Source organism: Metarhizium robertsii (assembly GCF_000187425.2).
Source record: "Metarhizium robertsii ARSEF 23 chromosome Unknown MAA_Scf_5, whole genome shotgun sequence".
Taxonomy (NCBI): domain Eukaryota; kingdom Fungi; phylum Ascomycota; class Sordariomycetes; order Hypocreales; family Clavicipitaceae; genus Metarhizium; species Metarhizium robertsii.
In genome coordinates, this window is record NW_011942193.1 from 2,352,052 (window position 1) to 2,377,741 (window position 25,690).

The 25,690-nt window shown below is 52.5% G+C and overlaps 11 protein-coding genes across 11 annotated transcripts; 4 read left to right on the plus strand and 7 right to left on the minus strand.

Moving 5' to 3' along the window:
• Nucleotides 1–1,251: 1,251 nt before the first annotated feature.
• MAA_03946 (Signal transduction response regulator, receiver domain protein) lies at nt 1,252–2,329 on the plus strand (the record flags this gene model as incomplete). Its single annotated transcript, XM_007821944.1, has 2 exons — nt 1,252–1,610; nt 1,663–2,329. The coding sequence occupies 2 exons, from the start codon at nt 1,252–1,254 to the stop codon at nt 2,327–2,329; spliced, it is 1,026 nt and encodes a 341-aa protein (XP_007820135.1).
• A 224-nt stretch (nt 2,330–2,553) lies between these two features.
• MAA_03945 (Prohibitin) lies at nt 2,554–3,649 on the minus strand (the record flags this gene model as incomplete). Its single annotated transcript, XM_007821943.1, has 3 exons — nt 2,554–2,874; nt 2,965–3,320; nt 3,394–3,649. The coding sequence occupies 3 exons, from the start codon at nt 3,647–3,649 to the stop codon at nt 2,554–2,556; spliced, it is 933 nt and encodes a 310-aa protein (XP_007820134.1).
• Nucleotides 3,650–4,292: 643 nt separating this feature from the next.
• MAA_03944 (Methyltransferase type 11) lies at nt 4,293–7,259 on the minus strand (the record flags this gene model as incomplete). The annotated part of the gene is made up of 1 exon (XM_007821942.1): nt 4,293–7,259. One exon carries the CDS (start codon nt 7,257–7,259, stop codon nt 4,293–4,295), a length of 2,967 nt encoding a protein of 988 aa, XP_007820133.1.
• Nucleotides 7,260–8,615: 1,356 nt separating this feature from the next.
• MAA_03943 (Translation initiation factor SUI1) lies at nt 8,616–9,472 on the plus strand (the record flags this gene model as incomplete). Its single annotated transcript, XM_007821941.1, has 5 exons — nt 8,616–8,685; nt 8,740–8,769; nt 8,820–8,838; nt 8,977–9,229; nt 9,278–9,472. 5 exons carry the CDS (start codon nt 8,616–8,618, stop codon nt 9,470–9,472), a joined length of 567 nt encoding a protein of 188 aa, XP_007820132.1.
• A 206-nt stretch (nt 9,473–9,678) lies between these two features.
• On the minus strand, nt 9,679–10,877 carry MAA_03942 (Borealin-lik; the record flags this gene model as incomplete). Its single annotated transcript, XM_007821940.1, has 3 exons — nt 9,679–10,303; nt 10,366–10,630; nt 10,685–10,877. 3 exons carry the CDS (start codon nt 10,875–10,877, stop codon nt 9,679–9,681), a joined length of 1,083 nt encoding a protein of 360 aa, XP_007820131.1.
• Nucleotides 10,878–11,348: 471 nt separating this feature from the next.
• On the plus strand, nt 11,349–12,265 carry MAA_03941 (von Willebrand factor, type A; the record flags this gene model as incomplete). Its single annotated transcript, XM_007821939.1, has 2 exons — nt 11,349–11,639; nt 11,696–12,265. The coding sequence occupies 2 exons, from the start codon at nt 11,349–11,351 to the stop codon at nt 12,263–12,265; spliced, it is 861 nt and encodes a 286-aa protein (XP_007820130.1).
• A 380-nt stretch (nt 12,266–12,645) lies between these two features.
• MAA_11242 (uncharacterized protein) lies at nt 12,646–13,061 on the minus strand (the record flags this gene model as incomplete). The annotated part of the gene is made up of 2 exons (XM_011413222.1): nt 12,646–13,009; nt 13,051–13,061. 2 exons carry the CDS (start codon nt 13,059–13,061, stop codon nt 12,646–12,648), a joined length of 375 nt encoding a protein of 124 aa, XP_011411524.1.
• An 805-nt stretch (nt 13,062–13,866) lies between these two features.
• MAA_03940 (polymerase (RNA) II (DNA directed) polypeptide D) lies at nt 13,867–14,412 on the plus strand (the record flags this gene model as incomplete). The annotated part of the gene is made up of 3 exons (XM_007821938.1): nt 13,867–14,048; nt 14,110–14,237; nt 14,291–14,412. 3 exons carry the CDS (start codon nt 13,867–13,869, stop codon nt 14,410–14,412), a joined length of 432 nt encoding a protein of 143 aa, XP_007820129.1.
• Nucleotides 14,413–14,844: 432 nt separating this feature from the next.
• MAA_03939 (Alcohol dehydrogenase superfamily, zinc-type) lies at nt 14,845–15,982 on the minus strand (the record flags this gene model as incomplete). Its single annotated transcript, XM_007821937.2, has 3 exons — nt 14,845–15,130; nt 15,194–15,623; nt 15,691–15,982. 3 exons carry the CDS (start codon nt 15,980–15,982, stop codon nt 14,845–14,847), a joined length of 1,008 nt encoding a protein of 335 aa, XP_007820128.2.
• A 768-nt stretch (nt 15,983–16,750) lies between these two features.
• MAA_03938 (Zn(2)-C6 fungal-type DNA-binding domain protein) lies at nt 16,751–17,830 on the minus strand (the record flags this gene model as incomplete). The annotated part of the gene is made up of 1 exon (XM_007821936.1): nt 16,751–17,830. One exon carries the CDS (start codon nt 17,828–17,830, stop codon nt 16,751–16,753), a length of 1,080 nt encoding a protein of 359 aa, XP_007820127.1.
• Nucleotides 17,831–18,317: 487 nt separating this feature from the next.
• On the minus strand, nt 18,318–24,526 carry MAA_03937 (Amidase; the record flags this gene model as incomplete). Its single annotated transcript, XM_007821935.2, has 7 exons — nt 18,318–18,592; nt 18,652–19,349; nt 20,686–21,962; nt 22,808–23,541; nt 23,649–23,790; nt 23,855–24,124; nt 24,200–24,526. The coding sequence occupies 7 exons, from the start codon at nt 24,524–24,526 to the stop codon at nt 18,318–18,320; spliced, it is 3,723 nt and encodes a 1,240-aa protein (XP_007820126.2).
• Between the last annotated feature and the right edge of the window lie 1,164 nt (nt 24,527–25,690).

Genomic DNA, 25,690 nt, shown 5'->3' on the forward strand with positions numbered 1-25,690 from the left:
CCTCCAGGACAACCAACTCCCGTGGACTTGTTTGACTAGGTACAAGATCCTACTTCTATCCCATTCACAAGTCGGACAATTCTAAGTCGTTTGCTCTCGTCTATGAGCTGGTATCAGTCTTACAACGAATCTGACTACGCCACTTCATCATCGGCTGAGAGGTGTCAAACAAGTCGCGATTCAACCTTGGACTCAGCCTGAAAGAAGTGGTTTCGCTCAAGCCGTCACGGCGGCACATGTGTCTAAATTCAGAGTAGAGGATCCTGCCTGGGTTGATGAGTCTCATGGTAGACATGAGGCCCCAAGAGGTGATTTTATTAAGGTCAATGCCCCGCCCCTTGACGATTAAAGCCGTAGGGAGTCAAAAGAATACCAAGACTAGCATGGTGGACGGCAAATTCGGTACGACAGTCTTTGCTTCATCATACATGTCTTATTCTCTTCTCCAAAGTCTGACTTGCAGCAGTTGACGGAAGTGTCTGGTTCTATGAACTCAAAAACGCAGCGGCCATCTTTTTCACCGTCGTTTCTGCCGTCGTCACCATTCTGCAGTTCTGGCAATGCATATAAGTCTTGGCCACGTGGTTCATCAAAGTCTTCACTTCTCCGACATGCATCAGTAAATACAACAGCTTCAAAATCACTGCCTTCCGCCCCTTTGCGTGCTGCCTCTTCGCCGCCGGATGGAAAGATGATGGGGGGTTTGTGATGGCAATAATTGATTTATTGGGATGTATCGAGGTAGGCACGAAGGAGGCGTCGTTTTGGAAGTTCAAGAACGGGGAACATTAAGTACAGCCGGCGAGGGACTGTACACATGATATGAATTAGATTGCCATCTGTTCTAGTTCATCATGTAATCCAATGACGGCCGTGTAGGTATTGGTCCCAAGCCATGATGGCCTCGACTACAAAGGGGGAATAATTGCGGTACCGAGAAGCAAAGCTGCATCGACAGACGACTCAAACAACACTCATCTCGCGTCACGGCCGTACCATGTATCTCCTTCAATTAACAAACTAATAAGTTCCGTGATGGAGACGAGAACGCATACCCCTCACCTCGGAATACCACATGCAGCTAATACCGCCGATCGGCTGACGCTTCACGGCCAGGCTGTGGCGATATGCACCTCGAACGAGGCGTCAATTGCCTTCAGGCGAACCAATTCATGCCTAATCATAATTTATCACTTCACATCTCCAACACAGTCTCTCAATCCCCTTCGCCCCGTCTACAGGTCCACCAACATGAGTCTGCAGAATACATGCCCAGCCATCACCATCACCAAGCTCAAGAGCAAGAGCAAGAGCAAATCCGCAGTACTGCACGCGCGCCTCATCAGCTTCCCACTCCCCGACACCGAGTCAGACGGCGGCATATCGACACCATGGATCGCCGTAGCTTCCAAAACTCACTCTAGCCTCGACAGCGACACACCCGAGATTCAAGACCTGGCAGACAGCCTCATCTCCGCGTATACCGAAGACCTAGTCTTTGTCACGACACCCATCTTGCTGTGTGTGAGCCCGCTCCAAGAATCCGGCGACTATGCCTCTGACGAGCACATTTCCATGCCGTCCGGCACCTCTGAACTGCTTCCACAGCCGTAAGATAACCAACCAGCATACAAAGTGTACGCAAACTTACCCACGGCACAGCATAACCGCCGACCGACTCATCGCCAGCCTCTCAAAATGGATCCCCCGTTGGCGCCGATGGCAGGAAAAGGCCTTTGCCCACTCGGCCAACATATCCATCGACCCATCCATCACGGCCTGCGGCCCTGTTACACGCTCCGATATTTACGCTCACAAAAAGGGCCCTTTGGAGGAAAAAGCACGGCATCCCCCAGAGGACCCCAGGCCATGGGCAAATCCATCGTCGCTTCCTGCGGCCGTTGACGAGCCCGGGGCTCCTCCAAGTAGCGATACATGTGCCATCCTCATTGCCGAAGACAACAAAGTCTGCTGCCTAGTTTTAGCAAAGCTCCTGTTCAAGCTGGGCCTGAACTTCAAGGTTGCACAAAACGGCCAAGAGGCCATTGACGAGTACAAGCGCGATCCAAAGCGATACTGGTGCGTGTTTATGGATCTGGGTATGCCGGTTGTGGACGGGGACACGGCGTCGCGATGGATCAGGGGTTTTGAGAGGGCCACGGGGTTGGAGCCGTGTGTGATGGTGAGCATGCACAGCGGACGGCGGGAGACTGGGCTGAAGACGGACGTTTTTGATTACTTCCTGGACAAGCCCATAAGGAGGTCCGGGATTGAGAGTATTTTGAGGGCCGAGAAGGAGAAGGAGTTGCGGCTGGTTCAGCCATGCTAGGCATGTGCATGTCCAGACAGTCGGCATGCGATGATGACACATGGCATTGGACGGCGAGAAATGAAACTGGTAGTCGAAGACGTATTAGCCCCCTACGGAGATATAAACTATAGTACAGTTCCGTTTTGTTTTTTAAGACATTCGGTGGAGATATTTCCCTTCTGGCATTTGCGATGCCGCCTTCAACCCGCCGTGAGTGGCAAAAAAAAGGGGAGGGGATTTGGTTATTTCTTCTCTTCGCCCTCAAATACATTCAAGCCCAAACCATCCGCATCAAGCATTAGCCTGTTCTTTGAGCCGGACTCCTGAAGCTGCTGCGCAATCAAACGGGCGTTCTCGATCTTCTTGAGCTCCACGTAGGCCTTGCTCTTCTTGATGGCTTCACCGATGAGCTCAGCGGAGCGGGCTTCACCCTGCGCCTTGACAACCATGGCCTGCTTCTCCTGTCTAGCCTTGTCGACAACAAAGGCGGCTCGCTGCGCTTCCTGCTGAGCCACCTGCTTGGCTTCAACGGCGGCGGTGAATTCGGGAGAAAAGGCGAGGTGCTACAAAGGTGTCAGTCAGCCGGTTTGAACTCTTCTTTCGCGACGCCGGCCATAAAGAGGAAATAGGAGAGGAAATAAAATACTACTTACCGTGAGGGACACATCGTCGAGGAGAATGTTGAATCGGGCAGCTCGCTTGGACAAGTTTTCTCGCACCAGCTTGGCCACCATCTCTCGCTGCGTAATGAGCTGACTGGCGTTGAACTGGGCGACCACGCTCTTCAGGACCTCGTTCACAATCGAAGGCAGCACACGGTCGTCATAATCGGCTCCGAGGGTTCTGTAAATCTGCGGCAGGGCCTCGACCTGTGGTCTCGACAGCACACGGCACGTAATGTTGACCATTTGCAGATCCTTGGTGCCCGTCAGGGAGGCAACGTTTCTAGGCTTTGCTCGCACATCGTATACAATGGGCGTTTCGAACCAGGGAATGTTGATGTGAGTACCTGGGCAATCTTCATTAGCTTCCGTTTCCACAGCCGTATCCGAGCCAGTTCCTCCCGACACAGTTGGTCCTACCTTCGCTGTAGATCTCCTTGCTCACTCCGCTTATCCTCCTGTACTTGATGGCGCGATGGCCGCCGTCCACATTGAAAAGCGAGTTCGACAATACCCACGCACCGCCGGCAAGCAAAATACCTCCGATCAATGCACCGCCAGCTCCTCGGGGAACTTGGGGTGGCCCGCCGCCGGGTCTGCCGCCGTATCCGCCGCGCGACTGCATCTGGCGCAGACGGCGCATGGCCTCTTCCTGCCAATTATTCTGTCCAGACATTATTGATGAAGCTGATGGACCGTTGTTTGTTGCGATCCGTGAGGAATTGGCCAAACAAGCTGCAGAAAGGTTGGTGGTGGTCGTCACACGAGGTGTGCCTGGGTCTGCCAGAGCTTGGAGAGCTGGGGAAACTTGCTGACTGATCCGAAATTTTGGCGGCCCGTCACGCGCTAGTACGGATCGGGTCGGGAGGCTTCAACATGACCTGGAGTAAGGGCCACCCTACACGATTGCCATTCATACATTTGACTGACACCAACCCTCGATGTTGGGGTTCCATCTTGCTCCTTGCTCCTACGTGCTGGCATCTTTTTGATTCGGTTCCTCCATGCCATTTGAACTTGTTCGAGAACGGAGGTACCCTCTGATTTCATATCACTGCTGATCGCACGCATCAAAACTTGAAAGGCGTCATGTTGCAAGGACTCACTTAAACTTCGGTTTACGGACGACAGCAATGGTAGACCAGCCTCATCTTGCACGGTCGATGACTGCACAGCCTTTTGAGAAGAGTACGCCTCAATTGTGCCGCATCCTTCAAATGCTCCCCCTCTGCCAATTGTACATTACATACTAAACAAATTCACGCAGAGACCAAATGATAAGGAAAACGCTTGGCGGGTATCAAGAAGCAAACAAATCCTCACTGCGCAAATGCAATCTGGATCACATCGTGGCACCTCTTGGGTTTCCGTGCATACCCGTTGAGCATTCGGAAACCAGCCTTGCAGCTTCTCCCCTCCTCCATCACCGCGTGCACTCCGTCCAGACATTTGCCAGCTTCCCTCATCGCCGCTCCCGTCGTTACAGTATCAGCCAGGCGCATCTCACCCCCAACCTTTTCCATCTCACATCGGAGGAGCCATCGTTCCCAGTTCCATCCGCCAACAATGCTACAGACATTGGCAATATTGTCACTGCTGCCCATGACCATAGCGTCCATCTGACACACTTTCCCGCTTCTGATCGACACGTCATCCTTTAACGGTGGTGTTGGTGGCATGCTCATCTTCCTCTTGGCACCCATCGGGAGGCACACCCAAGCACGGCGAACGTCATCAAACCCTGCGCGAGCCAGTCGGCCGAGCCACATCTTTGTTGGGCTTGGATCGTAACCGAGCGTCTTGAGTGTGAAGCCAAACTCTACACTCTTGGCACGACCAAGCGGCCCGGCATTGATGATATCCGAGTCCATGACGGAAAATTCCAAGTAGCCACCGGGTTTCAGCACACGCATGCACTCGTGGAGGCAGCTCTCCCACTCATCCTCGCCGTTTTCGCCGACAAACTTGAGAATTCCGTGAAGCTCGCGAGCAGAAATCAAGTCAAACTGGCCATCTGCGAATGGAAGCTTGGAAAGACGCTTTACCGCAACCTGGCGATGATTGGGAGGTCCACGAATGTTGGAGTTTGAGAGTTGGCGAATGGCCTTGGTCGTCACGGTGTAAACCTTGGCGTTTGGATATTGAAGCGCACAGTGCCATGCCCAATCGCATGTTGACTGCCCACCAAGATCAAGAATCCTAGCACGGTCGCGACCAGCGCTGTCTCTGCCTGGAGCAGCTAGGTGGGAAAGTCGAGCCAATCTTTTGGTAACGGGTGCCGTGATGAGGCGACCGCCGTTGAGGAACTTCAGGGCAGCCACATACCAGGTTGGGATGGTCATTTGGTTCATGGCCTCCAACTCCTTCTCCCTGCGCAGCTTGTCAGGGTCGTCGGTCAGGATGTCGTCGCCTCGAGCAACGTTGGCGCTGAGCCGCTTCTTGGCTGACTGGGGAACGACACTGAGCTGATACTTGCCTAGGAGCTGGTTGCGATGTGTCTCGCGCAGTGCAGTGCGCTGAGCTTGGACTGCCTCGAAGCGAGAAAGCTGTTGAACAAATACATCTTGAAGGTGAGTGCGCACAATGTAGTCCTGGAAGGCGCGGTAGTATGCTGATTCCTGTCGCAGCAAACCGGAAGGCAGACGTTTGGGTTCCAGGGTTGTTGGAATGATATTGGAGAACCGCACAACCTTTTTCTTGATTTCTACTCCTTGTGAGGACTCAGATTCCGGCTTGACTTTCTCATCCTCCTTGTCCTTCTCCTCCTCAGGCGACTCTTCAATGGTTTTGAGAGCAGCATTGTTGTCGGGCCCTTCGTCCACGCCCTTAAGGTAAGCCCTCTGTGCCATTAGCCACAACTCCGTGCGATCCAAGTTGGACAAGGCTTCTTGTTGCTGCTTTCTGGCATAGTCGGGATCGTAGTCGACAACAATCTCAACTGGCGCCTCCTCAACAATCTTGGCAGTGGTGTCCCCAGAATCGTTGGAATCCTGATGTGAAATCATGAGCCTAGCGGTAGGCATGCCCTCTGTCATATCGTCATCATCTTGAACTTGGATGACCTGCTCAACGGGTTCTGATGATAGGCCGACGGCCCTATAGAATGCCTCTGCAGAATCGGGGCGCTTTGGCAATGGGGGAACAGAAGGATCACCAACATTCCAAGGACATCGGTAATATTGCTCAGCAGTGGTTGAGGTCGGCGGCGGCATGTCCACTGGTGACTTGCTGGGCAGATGCCAAGTATTTCTGGTTCGAGGAGACAACCCAGAAAAGAACCCACCAGGAGAGGGAATGCTCAGTCTTGTTAAGCTGGCAAGAGATTGTCGGGTGGGAGTTGGCGAATGGATTCTATCTTGAGCCGCCCGAGGTGCGAAGCAGGTCACCAAGCGCAAAGGTTGCTGTTGCATCTCGGTGACTGAGCGCATGGAAACGTCGAGTACCTGCACCGGGCGTTCGTACAACTCTTGGCCCTCTCCCTCTTCTCCCCCAGACAGAGCCTGGAGTGTCGCGAGTGCGCCGGGTTGAAGGTGGACGCCAGCCCATGCCTCTTCTATTTTGTGTTCGTCGTTTCCAATCACAGGTGTTGGTGGTGCACTCAATGCGGCGAGCTGCTCGGACGACAGGCTGCCGTCGAGAGACGGCGGTGCGGAAATGGTTGGTACTTCGAGCGCTTGCTGCTTCCCGATGAAGTTCCTCTGAGCCGGAGACATGGGCAGCCTAGCCAATGGAGTCAGCGGCACCGGCGATGTGATTTTCTTGAGTTCGTCGACTGCAGACCAAGACTCCTCGGGTTCATCTCGATTTGCTGGGATCTGAAGACGAGTGGGCTGTTTCGATAATGGCTGGCGGTGGTTTGTGGCTCGGCCAACAGACGATCGCTTATAGCACCGCGACACGCCATCCTCATCTTCTTCTTCAGACACATCATAGAGGTCCTCAAATTCAGTGTTCTCGGTGCCGATGCTGGCTCGATTCCACATGTTTGACGAAGTTGTAGGAGAACTACCATCTCCTGATACTGTGGACGGCGATGACGGAAGGATGGGAGCTGCAAGATAGTGAACTCCCTTTGGAGTGGGGAAATGATCGCTCATAGGTGACAACCAGGCTTCAATCTTCAGATGCGAAGCATCACCACGTCTCCGTTGTTCGTTCACCCCTGTATTCTGAACATGGCCATCATCGCAATCTTCTTCTATTATGGGATTAAGTCGTCTCTTTGCCCTTCGACCCAGCGAAGGCTCATGAGACTGGAAACCACTCGGTGGTAGAGTGTTAGCCATTTCCTTCCTTTTTTTCTGGTTTTATTCCTTTTATCAAGGGTTCCGTTATGCCCAGCTAACAGTTCCCGTCTTAGGCCAGGCCGACCTATTACCAACTCGTCTGTAATGGATATCAAAAGAGAAATTGTAAATTATCGTAATGGTGAATATCAACGACCGGCGTTGAAAGTTGGAAGAAGCGGGGAACGATAGGCTGCGTCGATCAACGAAACGTCTATTGACTCTACAACAAACAAACTCAAATACAAAAAGGAAACGGGTGCAAGAGAAGAGAATGTGAAGGGAAGAAACTCGGCCAACCCAGTTGGCCAGGGAATGCGAATCCTTAAAGGAACTTGTCCATCGACTTTGACCGAGCGGCTACGAAACATGAATGCAGATATTAGTGGCTAGCAAAGACGAACTGGGCGGGGCTATGCAGCATGAGCTGCAGCAGGCTTCGGAAGCCAAAAAGAGAAAGTGACTATGACCGCATCGGCGCGTCGAGGGCAGCATTTTGTCGTGGTTGTGGGAACTAAGACGGTGACGATGGCATCCCAAGGCCCAACACGGGACTGTCATCAAGCCACTAGCCCAACTAAACATCCAATAAACGAAGCTAGGGTGACTGTCTAATTATGGATGGCAGGGGACATCGGATGGCTTGCCCAGCCAAACAATATGCAGGCGCGCGCGAAGCGGCGATGTCTTTGGGAGCTGATTGGGCTCGTGGCTGCGGGGGGACGGTGAAGATGGTGGCCCATCTGATCCTCGGCGCTTAGGCACTGCTTCTCGGCCCCCAATCAATCCATTGTTGGAGTGTGATGCATCCTGCCGAACATGGTCTCGACGGGCGGTACGGTGGTAGGCTTTCACGACCAGAGATTTTGACAGCCAAAAAAGGTGCATGGACAGAATGAACATGATACAAGTGAGACGAGATTTGGCCGAAGTGGTGGCCATATGCACATAAAAGTGGACAGCATGAGTACTTACTAAGTAGGTAATTGGTAATTGAGCGATGACAGAAGCCTCCGATGCAAAGGTCGAGGACATCAAATGATCAGAGCAAAACAGGTCAACCAGGGTCAAGAGTGCAACCGCTGATGCTGTGTAAAGGTGCACCAGTTGACATGCAGGCTCCATAACGGAGAGTGCTGTACGGAGAATGCATGCATACCTGGTGATGGAAATTCGTGCCTCAGGCCCGGAAGGGCAAGCAAGCTTGTGGACTGCCAGCTGGTGACAGCTACTGCCGAGCCCCTCCAACGGCCGACCGACCTCTGGCAATTTTACCCCGCCATTTGCGCTACAGGAGCTCGAGATTTCACAAGAGCTCGAGCGCTTTCAACTCCAATTCACAAAAAGTCTACAGTCATGGCAGACGTAGAACAACAGCCAGACGCTTCAGCCGAGCCCCAGGCCAGACATGTAACATACTGCGGTGGTAAGCACCTCACCATGTTGTCGTAACGTCGATGCATGATTCCCTACTGACCAGACGTCATCAGTTTGTACACTGCCACCAGAGGTGTGTGACCGTCCAACCCCATTTACCGTGCCTTGATACTCCGATAATAGAAACACCCAACTACGACTGGTGCGTTCTGACATTATCCAAAATAGTACTGTGAATATGGAGGAACCGTGAAAAAGTGCCAGGAATGGCTGGAAACGAACAACAAGGAGTTGTATGACAGAATCTGGTCAGCCGGTCAGTATGCAATCTTTCCCCCAGTGGCGACCAACTGCCTGACGAGTATTTTTGGACAGAGGCGTTAGAAGCTGCAACCGCATCCTTATCCGTCGAAGCGCAAAAGAGAGCGGCCAAAGACGCACAGAAGAAGACTGCCAAGGCCGAGGCCGCCGAGGCGAAGCAGGCCGATAAGATAGCCAACAGCGTGATTACCATCAAGCGCATTGAGCGGAATAAGAAGAAGTTTGTCACGGCGGTCATTGGACTGGAAGCGTTTGGTCTGGAACTGAAAAAGGTGTGCTCTCCAAAGGTGTCTTGACGTGGTCGGTGCTAATAATATCAGGTGGCCAAAGATCTCGGCAAAAAGTTCGCCACTGGCTCCTCAGTGACCAAGCTGCCTAGTGGGGGCGAGGAAATCGTAGTGCAGGGCGATGTTAGCGACGAGTTGGAGGAGTTCATTTTGGAGAAGTACAAGGAGATACCCGCGGACAACATCGAGCTTGTAGATGACAAGAAGAAGAAAAAGGCAACGACATAAATTTATCAAGTAACATTTCGCATGGTCTGATTGACTATAAACCCTGGCCTTTGCATTACATGCCTCCAAATAACGCCGGTGCAATGTCTCAAATTGAACCCGTATCCAATCCCAATTTACGCCAAGTGTTAACGCCCGTGTCAAAGCTCCAGAAAAAAAAAAAGAGGACAAGAAACTGATTTTCGTTAATTCTCATACCGGCGAACCTATCCTCGCTTGCGCAACACCCTACCACTCGCTGCTGTTGTGGCTGAGGGTGCCGCTGCTTTTGCCGCTGCTCTCTTCGTCGTAGCACCGGTAACCCCCTTTCGAATAGTTCCCATGACAGTGGTACGCGTGACTGCTGGTGCTGCCTTCTTGGACGTGGGCGGTTTTCTGACTACAGTTCCGGCACTTGCCTCACTGGTGTCGCTCGTCTCACTAGGACGACGACCAGTTCGAGTTACCGGCCGAGAAACAGGTGCTCTTGAGGCTGTAGCGGTCGCAGGGCGTCGTGTCTTTGTAGCAGTTGTTGACGCCGAGCTTGCTTCTGAAGTCGTAGTGACCTTCCTGGTCCCTCTAGTACGCGTAGCCTTGGCCTTTTCCACCATGCTGGAGAGAACACTCGTGGCGGCGGCGCGTGAGGCGGCGGTGGATTTTAACGGGGAGCCAGGTCGGGGGATTTGCGGCTTCGCCGGCGATACAGGCCGGTCTCGATTTGCAAGGCGAGAGTTGGATGAAGTCGGGGACAGGATCTGGTTTGGCCTAACACGCCCCGTCTCTGCTCTAGCTCTCCTCTTGGCGCCATCCCCGATTTCAACGTCGTTTTCCTTGTCTCCTGCGACCTCATTGCTAAGGAAATATTAGCATATTCTATTGTATTGTGTCTTTGGCCTCAAGTAGAGTGTTGTTACCTCATGCGCCTATAGCCGCGGCCTACAGCTTGATTGCGAGCTGGCAGCGTCCTCTGTGGGCTCGACCGCGGTGTGTCTTTGGCGGGCACTGGAGGCCTGGAAACGACCCGGCCCTGATCCTGTTGTGAGCATTTCAAAAGCAGGTCGCCCATTGTCAACTTTCGCAGAGACATGGGGATTCTGTTTATCCGTATTTCAATCCGTGATCGTAGTCCCTGTGCTTGAAGCTGGTATTGGGCGCGAAGCCGTCTGGCGCGTTCGGTGACTAGACAACTCAGTACACATGCCAAGCATGCAACAAATTTTGGGGGAGAATTACCCTCTAGCTGAAGATTGTCAATCAACGCCTGTTTCTGCAGAGCGCTAATTCCCATCCTGCGCTTCTTGATTGGGCTTTTATCGTGAGGCGTTGATGGGCTTTTGATGGGCACCTTGGTGTCTGTAGCTGCGCCGTGCCTCCTTGAGGCGGTGGATTGGTCGGATACCCTCTTCTTATTTCTGACGGGAGCCATTTTGTCGTCGTCAGAGCTGGTGAATGATGTCGAGGTTTGTATTTTCGTGCAGATTGCGAGATCATTGGCTTGAGGTGAGGTGTTGCTGCTTGGCTATGGCGCGCTGTGACTGGTCAGTGGTGTGGAAGTAAACAAACGTGGGTGTGTGTCTCTGCATTATGTCAGCACATGGGTGAGGACGTCGCCATTTCATGAACTAGGGGTCGAAGTACCTGAAAATAGCGCTCCACATGCTGACACCTGAGGTACCAGTACTTGCCAGCAGGCTGAACCGCCTTACGCCTCTAGGATGAGCCACGACCTCGTGGAGCTTGTTCCTGTAGCCTTGCTTCTACTAGTACTTCCTCCTCATCATTACCCGTGTGACTCTATACTCGCCACCAAGGAGCTGAACACCTCTCTCCTTTTCAACATCATTTGCACGGTCGCCATACAATACGAATTAGCTCCAGGCTCCGGTGCAGCACCAAGATGGTTCTCGAGGCGGTGATGGTTGTCGTAGACAACAGCGAGAGCAGCAGAAACGGAGACTACCAGCCCACGAGATTCGATTCACAAGTTGACGCCGTCAATGTCCTTTTCCAGACTATTACTCAGGGTAACCCTGAGTCTTCAGTTGGCCTGATGAGCATGGGAGGCAAGGGTCCCGAAGTGCTCGTCACTCTCACTACCGAGCAAGGCAAGATATTGGAGGGTCTGCATCGGACAAAGAAGAAGATTGGCGGCTCGTCTCATCTCAAGACTGGCATCCAAGTTGCTACGGTTTGTATACAATCATCGTCGTTATTTGCACGTTTACACAGCTAAGCAATTAATAGCTTGCTCTGAAGCACCGACAAAACCGATCCCAGCGACAGCGAATAATAGTCTTTATTTGCTCCCCAATCGAAGAGAGCGATAAGGAGCTGACACAGTTGGCCAAAAAGATGAAAAAGGGCAACATTTCGGTAGATTTCATCCTGTTTGGCGATCTCGACGACGACGGCACGCAGAAGAAGCTGCAGATTTTCAACGATGAGGTCAAGGGCAGCGAGGGTTCGCACTTCGTTGTCATTCCACCTAGTAGCAAGCTTCTGAGCGACCAACTTGTGGCCACCCCAATATTACTTGGCGAGGGTGCTTCAGGATCTGGCGGCGGCGGCGGCGGCGGTATGGGCGGAGGCAACGAGGAGTTTGAATTTGGATTTGACCCTGCCATGGAACCCGAACTTGCCCTTGCTTTGCGAATGAGTATGGAGGAGGAGAAGGCCAGGCAAGAAAAGATAGCCCGCGAGGAGGAGGAAGCTGCCAAAAAGGCATCACTTGAGAGTGTCAAGGAGGAGGATGAGTCTGGTCCATCTGGAAGCGGAGACAAAAAGGACGGCGGTGACAAGATGGACACGTCGTAAGGGAGCACCGCATACGGTACGACGCAGGCAAACCTGTGCGGAGTGGCTTCTCGTCGAAGCTGTACACTAGAACTAGAGTCTTAGAGATGAATTTAGGACTGGATTTTGGCGACGCCTACATGTAGCAGTGCAGGGTTATGCAATCGTGGCAATGGAGGGGACGGGAACAAATTATTTCCTGACGGACCTCTATTACCGATTATTAATCTCTCTAATATATGACAGTAATTTCCGATCAAAAATATCACACCGGATAGGCATCTCCAAGGAATAAAACGGATTCTTCATAACATAGTCCGAATACAAGTCGTATATCCTCCTAATCGTAACATCCACATTCGCCTGCGTGGAATCCGTAAATAAGAGGAACTTGGTCCCCGTCATGGTGTTGAAGCACTGCAATCGAAAGTTTTCTGTTTCCAGCACCTCCAGGCCCGAAGAGGGCTCTGGGCGGATTGCCACGCCGTTGGTGCTGGGATGGGGGGTGATGGGCTTAATGGGGTTGAGTCTGGCGGTGATGGCGTGGACACTGTGTATGTGAGCAGCGAAACCCTCAGGAGACTCTTTATAAGGGGGAGGACCAAGGGCATTGGCAAACATCGGAGGTGGGAGACGCACCCGTGGAAAGTACCGGCCAGGACCAGGTAATCGTTTGTGCTAATCTTGTGCAGACCGCTGTCGTGGAAGGTCTTGTTATAGACTAAGCCACCGGCCTTGTTGATGATGATGAGGGCAAAGACAGTCCTAGCACGCGGTCAGAAATGCTCCAAGATGAGAGTGTAGACTGGGCGTACATTGTGTCGGGCGGCTATTGAGAGCCATCAAATTGTCAATGTCTTGTTTCTGGGCCAGTGTGAGGCTCATCCGCTGAGGCGCAAGCATGAACCTCGGTGTTGATGAGTAAGCGGCGATGGATAGTGCTCGTGACGGCGTACGCGATTGAATATTGTCGCCCGGATTAGCAAAGACTGAATGATAGTAAAGGTCGGTTGTCTTTGCATCACGCGTCACTCATGGGGTTGAGTGTCACCTATGTGCAAGTGAGTGTGCGTCGCTTGGGCCCCAGATGATGAGTGAGCAGCTCCATGTCGACTGTGGCGTTGACGTGTCATGTCCGGTCAAGTGAAGTTTGAGTCCCGAGGTCGCTGCAAAGGCAACCAGCAGCCACACGAGCACCGCTAAAGTCAGGACTGACATAGGCAGCAGCCCCGCCAAATTACCATCTGTTCTCACTGCGCAGACCAAGCACTTGCTGGAGTCAATTGATTGACACCTGGACCCCTCGACCATTTGGTTGCATGTGTACTCCGTAGCCGCCCACACAAGCACACATGCACGCACCCCCATCATCCAATCGTCGCGTGGTCAGCCAGCCTCATTGACCAGTGTCAGAAGCGCTCTCCATCCCATTCTTTTTTTTTTGTCTTGTTTCCCTCCGTCGCGCAGCATCCCCACGAGCTCCGACCGCAACCCACCTGTCGCATACGATACTGTCCCTCGCGCCGACGTCTCGAGCCTGCGCCTCTGCCTCTGTCGGCGAACCGTCACGAATCAATCGTCGTCGACGCGAGACCACCTCATCGTCCCAAGGACGACCGACAATGTCAAACCAGCGAACTTCACGCCCAAAGCCCCCCCCTCCAGGCAACGAAGAAGCTTCAGCGACTTTGAACCTAGGAGAATTCCAAAACGTCGACACCTTGACTCTGTCAGAAGCAGCGCTTGTTCTGAACGCGCTGGTTGCTAAGCGTCGAAATGATCGCAAGAACGTCAACGAGACCGAGTACGCTTCACGACACCAAGGCCGGATGGGACTATGAATGAGGCGCTAACTGGTTACCCAGGATGCTAAACCAGACGCTCAACTATCTGGATCATTTCGCCCGGTTTACGCAAAAGGAAAACGTGGAAGCTGTCGAACGTCTGTTGAGCGCACATAAGGACCTGGCCAAGTTTGAGAGGGCGCAGCTGGGTACGCGGTTGCTGCTTCTTCATGCCTGGTGTGTGATTGCTGACACCGTGTAGGATCATTGTGCTGCGAAAATGCCGACGAAGCCAAGACCCTTATCCCGTCGCTCGCCGACAAGATCAAGGACGAGGACCTGCAAGATTTGCTCGATGAAATCTCCAAACTACAAAACCGATGATGTGATCGGGAAAGCTCAAGGATGAGTGGTGCTACGGGATTGATTTTGGAACAGGATTGTATTTGGGTTGATTTTTTGCTAACGAGAAAAAAAAAGAGAGGTATCTGGGTGTTACATTTGGCATTTCTGGCGCTGGGTCAAGATTTGTGTTTTCGCAACAGACAAAGGAGAAGATGGGACTTGGGAGATGGGTACGTTGATGTAGAATACCCAATAAATTTGACGAATTGAATACATTGGTCACCACGTGGTGGAATGGTATGTATGTTTGTTGGTGATGGAATAGACAAGCAGACACTCGGGCCAGGGTAAGTCAACTCTCTGATTGCATGCCCTACAGTCGATGCAGTTTTGCTAATCGTTCTCACGCAATAACCCTTTCTATGACCAGCTATTGAGATGGGAAAAAAATCTCCAAATTGGGCATCAAAATTACTGCGGCGCCACCAACACGCCCCGATATCGCATCTTGCCCTCTTTCAACCTCGTCATCGCATCGACAACGCCGTCCTTGGTCAGAGGAAACTTTTCAATCTGTGGCTTGATTCCCTTCTTGGCCGCAAACGCCAACATGGCCTGCTGTGTGCCGGCACTGGCCACGGCAGATCCGATAATCCGGATACCAGTACTGATTAAGGTTACGGGTGTGATTTGCAAAGGCTCAAAGCTGACAGTTAGGGGGTAAATTTGTGCCCCCTTGGCCAGGACGGGATAATATCTACACTGGTTAGCCCAACGTCGGAAGATGGCGGCAGCACATGGACGACACTGCGGTACTCACGTGGACAGGTCCGGCATCACGCTGGAAGTAATCAGCAGAATGTCGACCCTTTCGATATTCTCCGGCTTGGCCAAATCGGCTGCGGTGTAAAACTCCGAGGCGCCGAATTCCAACGCCTCCTCCTTCTTGGATGCTGAGCTGGAGAAGACGACGGCCTCCATGCCCATCTTGGAAGCAAACTGGATGGCCAAATGGCCGAGACCGCCGATGCCAATGATACCAACTCGGTCTCCCGGCTTTGCACCAGACGTGTGCAGGGGACTGAAGACGGTTGCGCCGCCGCACATCAAGGGACCGGCATCCTCAAAGGCGATTGCGTCGGGGATCTTGAACAGGGCGGAAACGTCCCACGCAACAAAGGAGCCGAAGCAGCCTTGGTCCAGGTTGTTGGAGCCGAAACTCTTGGCAGATGCGCAGTTATTCGAGAAGCCTGTGGTGCGAGAATTCAGTATCATGTCGATTTCCCCCGAACTTTTGTTGTCTTGGGGACGCTTTACCAGTAAGGCACGGTCTGCAGTTCCCGCAGAACTTGTGGAACCACCCCATGCCCACGCGATCGCCGACTTTGAAGTTGGACACTTCATGTACGGCAGAGCCAAGCTCTGTAATGACTCCAACTCCCTCATGGCCGAGGCCTTGGTCCGCGTGGAGAAAGTGTTCGTCGGTGCCGCAGACACCGCAGTGTGAGATTTTGACAATGACTTCGGTGGGACCTGGGTCTCGGTGGCCGGTGGCTTCGACGATTTCCCCGGTCTTGGAGCCTTTAAATACAGTGAAGTCGACTCCCATGTTTTCTGTAGGTTGTGACGGGATGCGGTGAGAGGTCGGTTGAGAAACGTTATAGAATGGAGTCAAGTGCTGGATGATAGTAGGAGCTTGCTGATGGAGAGACTTTTTTGAGGGTAGAGAAGTGGTTGGATCATTAAATAGTCTGAACGATAGGTTGAGTTATACATGGGAAAGATCCCAAGTTCTAATACACGGTCCATTTCCCACCCGTTTTCTGTTCAGTAGCTTACCAAGCCTTTGCTCTGATGCCACTGACGTGTATTCCCGAGCCTCGTTTGCCTGCCAACCCTCTTCCATGTTGGAGTTGGTAGATGCTGGTGGGGACATCACTTGAAATGATCCACCTTTGACCGCAGGCTCCACTTCTGACCGCAGTCCACTCTGGCCCGCATGCTGCCGCCTAAAGTATATTAACCTCAATGTTACTTGGTCAAACTGCAGAGTGGTGTCTGGCAAATCTGGGTATCTTAACATTGAAGCGCACTGACGTACCTGCCTTGTTCTCAAAACGAATCAGTCGGCACCGCCGGAGATTGGTGGGTGTCAAGATTCAAAACCAAACAAGAAAATTCAACCTCGGTGTTTCTACTACGGCTCAAGTACGATAAAGAATGGAATCCTCGCTCGGCTGATGACAGAGTCTAGCTGAAATATGTATATGTATTGTATGTTTGCTCCCATGCAAATACTCATCGCCGAAATTATGCTCTCTCCCCAACGCCGATCCCACAAACAGCTCACCAGAACGAAAAGCCAGACTTCCCGTCTTCAAACAACCTCCTCCGCTCTGCTCCGCGGACAAACAATCCCATCAACCTGCTCTATGCGTCGTTTGCACCCCACAATAATTAATCTCTCAAACGGCTCATGCACTCTCCTCAGCGTCCTTGCATAGAAGTCGGCAAAGTCCTTGTACGTCATGACCTCGTCTCGGTCCGGATGCTGAAACCCACGCTCTTCACTCGAGTACCACAGTCGCGAGTTGGTAGAAATAGGCAGCATGTTCATGGCCTGCATCTCCGAGCACTGGCCGTACCTCGACATGGCGTACGACGTGTACAGCTTGAACGCAATGTAGACTGTCCGCCGGATGCTTTCGGCGAGGATCCACGCCGCCCATGTGCGAGGGCCACTGCGTAGCTCCCTGTCAGACAAGTGCAGCAGCTTGAGGGCGTAGGAGCGGACAAAGTACTCCTGGCGTTCGGCGAGCACGCGCTCGCCAACCCGGCCGTAGAAGAGGCGGATGATTTGATACAGCACCACGGCCTGCAGCTTGTGCAGCTCCTCTTGCAGGGAGCCCGCCAGAGACGACCTGATGAGGGCGACGACCTCGGAGTCCAGGACGCGGAAGAGCGTCTGGTGGCTGACCTGGTTCGCCGACAGGGCGCCGGCGCAGATGCCAAAGGCTGCGCGGAGCGGCGGCGGGGGCTTGTTGTCGGTGTAGAGGCCCTTGTGGATGAAGATTGTTTCTGCGCGCTCTGCAAAGTTTTGCGGACAGCTGCGGATCTGGTCGAGCACCCAGTTCCACGACTTTGAGGCTGCTATCGGCGGGAGCGTGCCCAGGTGGCCCGTCCATCGCGGACTGCTGGGCGTCGGGGCCACGGGGCCTGTCGTGTGCCGCGATGAAGCATCGACATGGCTGAATTTCCGCTTCACTTGTCCGGTGGATTGAGTAGCAGGTATTGTGGCAGTAGCGTCGACGGCGATGCGCTCCTTGGGCAGCTGCGGTGGATACTTGTACTGGCAGCTCTTGTTGTTGCGCTCACAGCGAATGCAGATTGGGTATGTGAGGTCACATTTTCGGCGGGAGGCGAAGCAGCTGTCGCACGACTGGCGCCGGATCGACATGTTGACAATTGAAGCATATATTTTCCGTTGGAGATTTCACGGAAGTAATGTCTGGTTGCGTTCTAGCCGGGATGGAGTAGTAACTAGTGCCTTACCAGACTAGTAGTTGCATCTGAAGCTGGTGGCTGACAAATAGAATCGTGTGGTGGCGATCTTAAATTGTGCCACTGTTGGCTGGCACCGACCGAATTGGTACAAGTCGCTGGATTCTTAATCAGAACCCTGGCCATTGCTAATTTCGTGTTATTCCCGGTGTAAGCCAGCATCCAACTTGACACACGGTACAGAGCCCGATTTGGCGTCAGATCGGGTCAAGTAGAGTCAAGCCATACGAATGCTTTGCAGATTCGTGGGGTATCAAATTGGTCTTTATTATTGTTTGCTTTCCCCTGCATGTCCCGTTCTGTGCTATACGTATTCGGTCGAGTAAACCAACAATGCCATACGGCCCAGACCACCAACTCTCCCACAGGCCCCCACCTGGCTTTTACACTCCGCGCTCGTCAGCTTCGGCCATTGACCTGTACTGATTCCACTGATTCACATATTGCACGCAGCCCTGGGAGGAGCCCGAGGCGAGTGTGGCTCTAGGGTCAGTATTGGCCGGAGTGACGGGGCTCACAACATCCAACGGCGATGCCGTAGGACCTGGAGCCTCCCAGATGCTTGTGGCGGGCAATTCGACGGGGGCAATGCCCGTGCCGTCCATTTCAAAAGCCTCGCTGTGTGGAGGATCCGGGCCGTGAGGTTGATCGGTTCGCCCTGTCTGGTCAGCCAAATGCCTATCCTGCCCTCTTGATGGGATGCAAAATACAACTTACCTCCAAAAGGAGCAAATGGATCGCCAACTCCCCCCGTGCCGGTTGTGTGTGGTGTCACCTTTTCGTACCCGTCGACTCGCGAGCCTCCAGTCGTATCCTCATCACTTACACCCGAGCTTTGTCGCTCCCGTTTCCTCCGTCTTGCCACCACCCAGATTATCACCACAAGAGCCAGAATAATCGCACCGCCAGCCGCTATTCCGGCAATAGCGCCTGGAGTCACCCCCACTTCATTACTGGCGTCTTCATCGGAGTTCGACGTCTGGCCGGGCTCGTTGCAGTCAGAGCAGGTGGTTCCCGGTGCCGTGCCATTGCTTGTTTCCGGGATCGACGTCGTGGATGACGGTGGTGCTTCAGAAAAGACGACTGTGTGCTTTGTGATGGTAACTATAGACGAATTTGGGATTGTGTGCGTGATTCCGGAGTCGGTTTTTGTTTCGCTCGGTGATGGGGAGGCTTTGGTTGTTTCCTTAGGCTCGTCGGGCTCAGGGGTCTCGGTTTTTGGAGAGCCGCTATTTGAAGAGCCCTTGTTCGATGAAGTTGATGATTCAACTGGAAGATTTTCGTTGTCATCTCGTTTTAGTGGACCGCGAGGACAGTCGGGCAGCAAGCATGGATCTGTAGAGCAACATCCTTCAAATTTGTCGCCGCCACAGACATAGAAGTATGATCCCATTGGATATGGAGATTTGGCACCCCTATTAACTGGTTGGTTTTGCATTATCCTAAGCGTCAACTTGTAAGGGCTGAGCAGAGGAGACGCGGACTGGTGCAAGGAGAGGGCGCGCGAGAGCAGAAGGGGCGGTACGTTCCATGAGACAAGTGCGAGCAGTAAGTATTGTGCAGTGTGATTCATCACTGAGCAGTTTATGCAATGCCGGCCTCTGTGAGAAGCTCTGGTTGAATCTCTCTGCAGAAACATTAAAAAGACAAACGCTGAAGAGTAGTGGGAACTGGCTGCCGGCTGGTTGCAGGTGAACGACTGGCTGGCAGTTACACGAGCTGCCAATTGCCAGACTTTTTCTCTTACAAGGTGATTCCACAAAACTTTCGGCTCGCCAGTACTGAGATCTCATTGATTTAGAAATGTGTTGTGAATTTCAGCGTTTCATGACTTGTGGTTGTTGCCGAGTGGCCCTCGTGATGTTGAACTCGAAGCCTGAATTTCTAATGGAACTTGAAAACAGAATTGCTGCTGTAAATCTGACGGCCATGTACTAAGGCAGTTTTGCAGCAAATTCCACCTTGTTATCGATTTTGTGGTTGGAATAAATGCCTATAGTTCGAACTCCATGACATACTTGTCCGGGATCTCGTCGCCATGCCTCATCGGGTGTCTGTGTCAGTGAGCGGGCAAACTCTGAAAAGAGAATGCCCGTGTTACGTGTAGTGCGTACAAGACCTCTTGTGGGCATGAATTCCGTGGATGGATTGCTGCTTTGAGGAGAGACACAGATGCGCTCCTCTAATAATCCCAACGGATACCACATTCTACGACAGCTGCTTGCTACGCCAAGCATCGATGCAAATGCTGCCCCCCACAGCCATCCTTTTCTCGAACCATCTCTTGACGAGACGGAGGATCAGAATCTGACGACCTGTGTAGGACTCGCCAAAGAGGCGCTTCAGCTTTGTATACGTCAAGTGGAGCGGTGACAGCATGGGACTGTTGATACAACTGCTTCGCAACTTGCCGGCTCGTTAGGGAAAAGAATCCGCCGGGCTGATCACACAAAGACCACACTCGTGATATGGAAAGTGATGGTGGCTCTCATGTAGATCTTTCTCGGCTCAAAAAAATCCACTATCAGGGCTTTAAAGAGGATATATCACGACAGGCTAGCTGCCAGGTCGCACCAGTAGAGGGTAGTACTGCTCGTCCTCGCCTCCCAGATCAACGCCAACATTGACTCAACACGTTTTTGAAAGAGGGGAGAAAATATTGCAATCGGTGACAGAGTCCGTAGGTATCTTTTCCTTTCCAACTCATCCGGGATTTCTGTACAAGCCACGATTAGAGGTAGATCCACGCACCGGGGAGCACGTCCTGTAATCTTCTGCGTCATCTGATTCTGTGACAGAATGCTGGATGCCATTGCAGACGCTGCCAAATCCTCGGTGCCGTACGGATAACGCAACCGGTGAATTATGAGCAACGCGGCAGTCTGCATGGTACTGGCCTGGCAGACCATGTGCGAAACCTCTGTGGGCGTAAACTCGCTCATCCGACTGTCTTGTATTGAAGGCTGCCACCTCCTGATCTCTTCCTCAAGGTGGCTCAAGGTCTTGTCTTTATCCACTGGGTCTCCATGCGCCATCTCCGCAGAGATTTTGCAGATATGGAACAGGTAGGGCAAAATGTTTGCGCTCAATCCGATGTACCGGTTGACGTACGATTCTGCTTGGTCTGGGGGCAGCTCGACGAGCAGGGTTGGCGTCCTTGCGCAGAACAAGCACTCTGCCATCTCATTCAAAGAGATGACTATCAGCAGATCGGGATCGACTAGTCGCTTCCCGGCCTCATAGTAGGGTTTGACCAGGCTTAGAATATGGCTGCATAGAGGGAGCACATGCGTACCACCAAGCTTCAGAGCAAATGTTACCAGCGAGACGCCAAGGACTAAGCATGGCTGGACATGGTGCTCTATCCTGACATCCAGAGAGCGCAGAGTCAAAATGGCAGAAGAGGCTCTCTTGTAGCACGTATTCAGCGAGGGATAGTCGGGCGATGTGGAAGGGTCGCGTAAGCCCCAGATCATGGCCAGGGCTATGTAGGCATCTTCTACTGTAGATCGAGACGTGTCATACTGGGACACAAGCGTGTCTCGGTGCCTGTGACAGAAGCTGGGGCCTATAACAAATTCCTCCAGATAGCAATCGCTGGTGAGAAGGTTGTTGACGTGCCACAGTTCCTCCTGGGAAATGCTCGAACCGGCGGAGCACAGGCTACGGAGACCGCTGCGGGTTGCGGAATCGACCGTTGAAGTTGTTGTATTGCTTGTCCTTTGTTCTGTCTTGGCCAAGGTCCTGCTCTGAAGCCAAGACTGAGACGGCTTCTTTAAACTATGCGGCCGTGGTGGGCGACCAGCTCGTTTGTGAGGCCGATTGCTTCGACAGTCGAGATGGAGGCGGCTGCAACGACGGCACGGGCATGTCTCTGACGGTACGGGTCGCTCGCAGCGCTCCTTGAGGAAGTGGCAGCGATCGCAGGATCGAGGGAGGTCTGGTTCACCCAACATTGGAGCACAGGACGATCTGGAATACGTTTCTGGAGGACGGCGAATGAAGGCAACGGCGCCAACCTTGGGATGCTGATGTTGGGGCGTTGAGGCTTAGACACGAGGTGAAACGTGTTGCGGAGGAAGACCCCGTGTTGGCGGCCGACGCCAACTAAAGCACGCATGTACTTACATATGTACTACTACATATTTCAAGTGTCCTTTGACAAGCAGACGTTGAAGAGGCCGTCTGGTGCCAAATGTCTGGTCAAATGAACTACAGATCCGAATTATGGACAAGGGGTGGTTGGTGGGACCGTCATGAGAGACTTGACTTGGCAAGTGTCCAGGTATGGGGTACGGAGTCTGGTCGATACTTTGTGGAGACACAAGTCGAAAAATGGGCGTGGCCACGCCACATACATAAAGTCAATATTGACTTTTGTGTGTTGGTACCGGACCCCTTATATCTTGCGACAGAATCTGCAATCTACAACTTCACACCTAAAGCATCTTTCGAGTCCTCCAACCTGCACCATCTCGCTCACTCATCTGCGTCTCTTGCAACGACAAAGCTCTCCTTCGCTTGCAGACACTTGTCCACGACTTCGGAAATGTACAGGCACTTCTCGTCCGTCATTTTCGAGGTAAAGACCTGGACGCAACACGGAATACCTTCCAGGTCCAGAGGGTTATCTTTTGTTGGCACACACCGTCAGAGTCAAGAAATCCCAAGGTTGACGACAAAACTCACAGGATGGAACAACCTGGCCTGGCTGCAGGCCTAGTCTTTCCGCAGCATCTGATGCCGTGACTCGCCCAAATGGGATGATACACGCGGGACACTGTACCACGATGCTAGTTAGCAAGGTCATGGACCGGATGAGTTTGCTGTCGGCAACAACAAATACACCAGCAACAGAAAAAAGACAACTCACGTCCAGAACATTCATGAGCACTGTGTAGGGTGGCAGCGTGAACTCGTCATGCTCAATCGCCGTGGTGCGACCCCCCGGCCCAATGACTGCATCAATTTCATACTTTTGCCATAGTCTGCACCAGTCACTAATCAATTCTTGTCTTTTAAGGTTCAATCCGGATAGCTGCTTGAGCTCTGAAAGGTTGCGCAAATCTGAGACGAACTCCTGTGGAGCTTTACCCATCTCTTGGCCAATTCTGATGCGGGAGGGAATCGGTGGCTCGCCTGCAGCTTTCACAATTCCATCGGCGGTTTCGTCCAACGCAAACAGGGCAAAGGCTACCTGTAGCGCTTCAGAGATGCGACACTCTTGGGACTGTAGCTCGACCACTTCGTGCCCGCTTGCCTGGAGCAGACGCGAAGCCTCCGCAACTGTTCTCCGCACTGGAGGGTGCAAAGGATACGTTGGATCTTCAGGAAGCAGTCCGAATCGCAACTTGCGCCCGAATTGTCCTTGAACATCTCTCCAGTTGACATCCAGCGCGGAAGCATCATATGATGCGGGGTTTGCCTGTAGCACGGCTTTAACGAAAAGACTGAGAGCCTTCATATCATTTGCGAGAGGCCCAGCGCAGGGTAGAATTTGCGCCAGCCCTTCGTCTGCGCATCCGTGCTGTCCACCGTATGGAATTCGAGAAGCCGTCGGACGAAACCCGTACGTTCCACAGCAGAGTGCAGGAACTCTAATGGACCCTGTCATGAGAACCTCGTCAGACATATTATTTATAGACATTCCATTTCAGAAGAGCCCAGGGAATATCGTCCTCGGGGGAATGGTTGGTTGGTCTAGCGTCACATACCCGCGATATCAGTTCCAACACCGATGGGAGCGCCGCGCATGGCAATTAGAGCACCCTCGCCTCCGCTGGACCCTCCAGCACTGAGACTAGTATTCCAAGGATTAAGCGTTCTGCCAAAGACAAAGTTGTGTGAATCTGGAGTCTGTGAAGCAACAGATCAGACGGGGAAACACCAAAATGACTTGGGGTTTTGCTAGCCGACGTACCATCATCGTCTGAGGTACATTGGTTTTGCAATACAGCACTGCTCCGAGGGCAAGTAGGATATCAACAAGTGCCGAATTAGACTCGGCTCTATGGTCCAGATAGGCCGTAAGGCCCAGTGTCGACGCTACACCAGCAATCTGGAACGAATCCTTGAGGCTTATAGGAAGACCGTGGAGGGGGCCAACCAGTTGCCCTTTTCCCTTTTGCCTGTCTAGGTACCGAGCTCGTTCTAACGCTCGATCAAAGAAGATCTCGGTGAGGCAGTTCGTCTGCTCGTGTTACTAACCCTTGGCTACGAAACGGTAGAAATAACTCCGTGCTGCGATTGAGAGGCTCCTACTTACAAGCTGATGAGCCACTGCAGCCCGTTTACAAAAGGAGACTGTCACCTCTTCCGCAGTTAATTGGCCAGATGCGAGTGCTTCCAACATATTAGTGACATCGCTTGACTCTGTAATCTGCAGCTCCTTGTCGGTCAAAATTCCAGATTGGCGGACCAAATTGAGCTCCATGAGATTATTTTTGGATCTCTCCAACGGTGTTTTGAGGCTACCCAGGAGATTTTGACGGAGCCTCCATTCCTCTGGAATAGCCTCGTTACGCTGTTGACGCTTCTTGATCGCCCTGGCTTCCCAGGGGTAGATGGAGAGGCTTTCGTCAGGGACAGTCATATTCGCAGGTGCCTTTTCCGACATAGGACAAGAAGAAAGGGCACGAGGGTGTCAAGCGGTTGAGCAGGCAAATTCCTGCGATAGGGTTCGCTCAAAGACATTTTATATGTGATGATATGGGAGTACAGGCTGGCAAGACGAAAGACTGCCTGCTCAACTATCTCGGTGAAACAGACCAGTCGATGGATGTTCGTGGAATTTCGGCAAGGATCAGCATTAGCCTAGCCATTTTCTGGAGTCTCTCACGCTCAAGGCAGCATACAGCAATTGATTGCTGTGTTCCAACTTGCGGCTTTGTCTCTTTTCAGCAAGAACAAGTTTTCTGGCCCGGAAAGAACTGGAATCGCCTTTCCGGTTACCACCAGCCTTGCCAGTTCCAATAGTTCTTCTACTAGCACATCACACCGTCTGCCACACTCTGGTTCAACATGTTGAATGTTCCAATCGGCCTAACGGATACATGGCTGACAAGCATGCCGACTTTACTTCAGGTGACGTTGTCAACCACCGACATTGAAACCCCAAATGCAAGAATGATCGACGAACCATGGATTTCATGTGCGTGGAGAGTCCGAGAGATGCGGGGTTACAAGGGTCCTGGTAACTTCCCGGTTCACCTGTAGCACTTATTGGCCACTGCTAGAGGATACCGCCAATATATTGTCGAATCAAGCAGTCAATGTCCTTATCCAGTATTGGATCCATGAGGTTCTGCTGTGCGGAATGCAGAATTCTCCATCCGCAACCCGTTGACGTGGGATATTGGCTTGCAAAGCAGTTCTTGGGTATCAGCCGCTGAGCTCCATCTTACAAGTTCTGGACCTCTGAATTAACATCGATTCAAGTTTTAGGTACCAGTTTTCTCGCAGCCCTCCGGTTGGTTTCCAACTTTCCTTGGGCCTCAAGGCAGTCGAAGGGATACATAACAGACGTTGCTGCGCAAAATCTCAACTTGGCGGGCTGCACCTCTTCAAAATAAATTCGCCATGCAATCGCCGAGGACTCTAGCAAGAACCTGCATCCACCCTGCCCTGGACTTTAAGTTTTGAATGGCTTCAATTCTTCACGGGCGTCTTAGCACTCGATAGTGTGCTGGGCGACTTGAATCAGCGACCCATTTACATTGAATCACAAGAGTTACAATCTATCTGGTGCGACACGCTG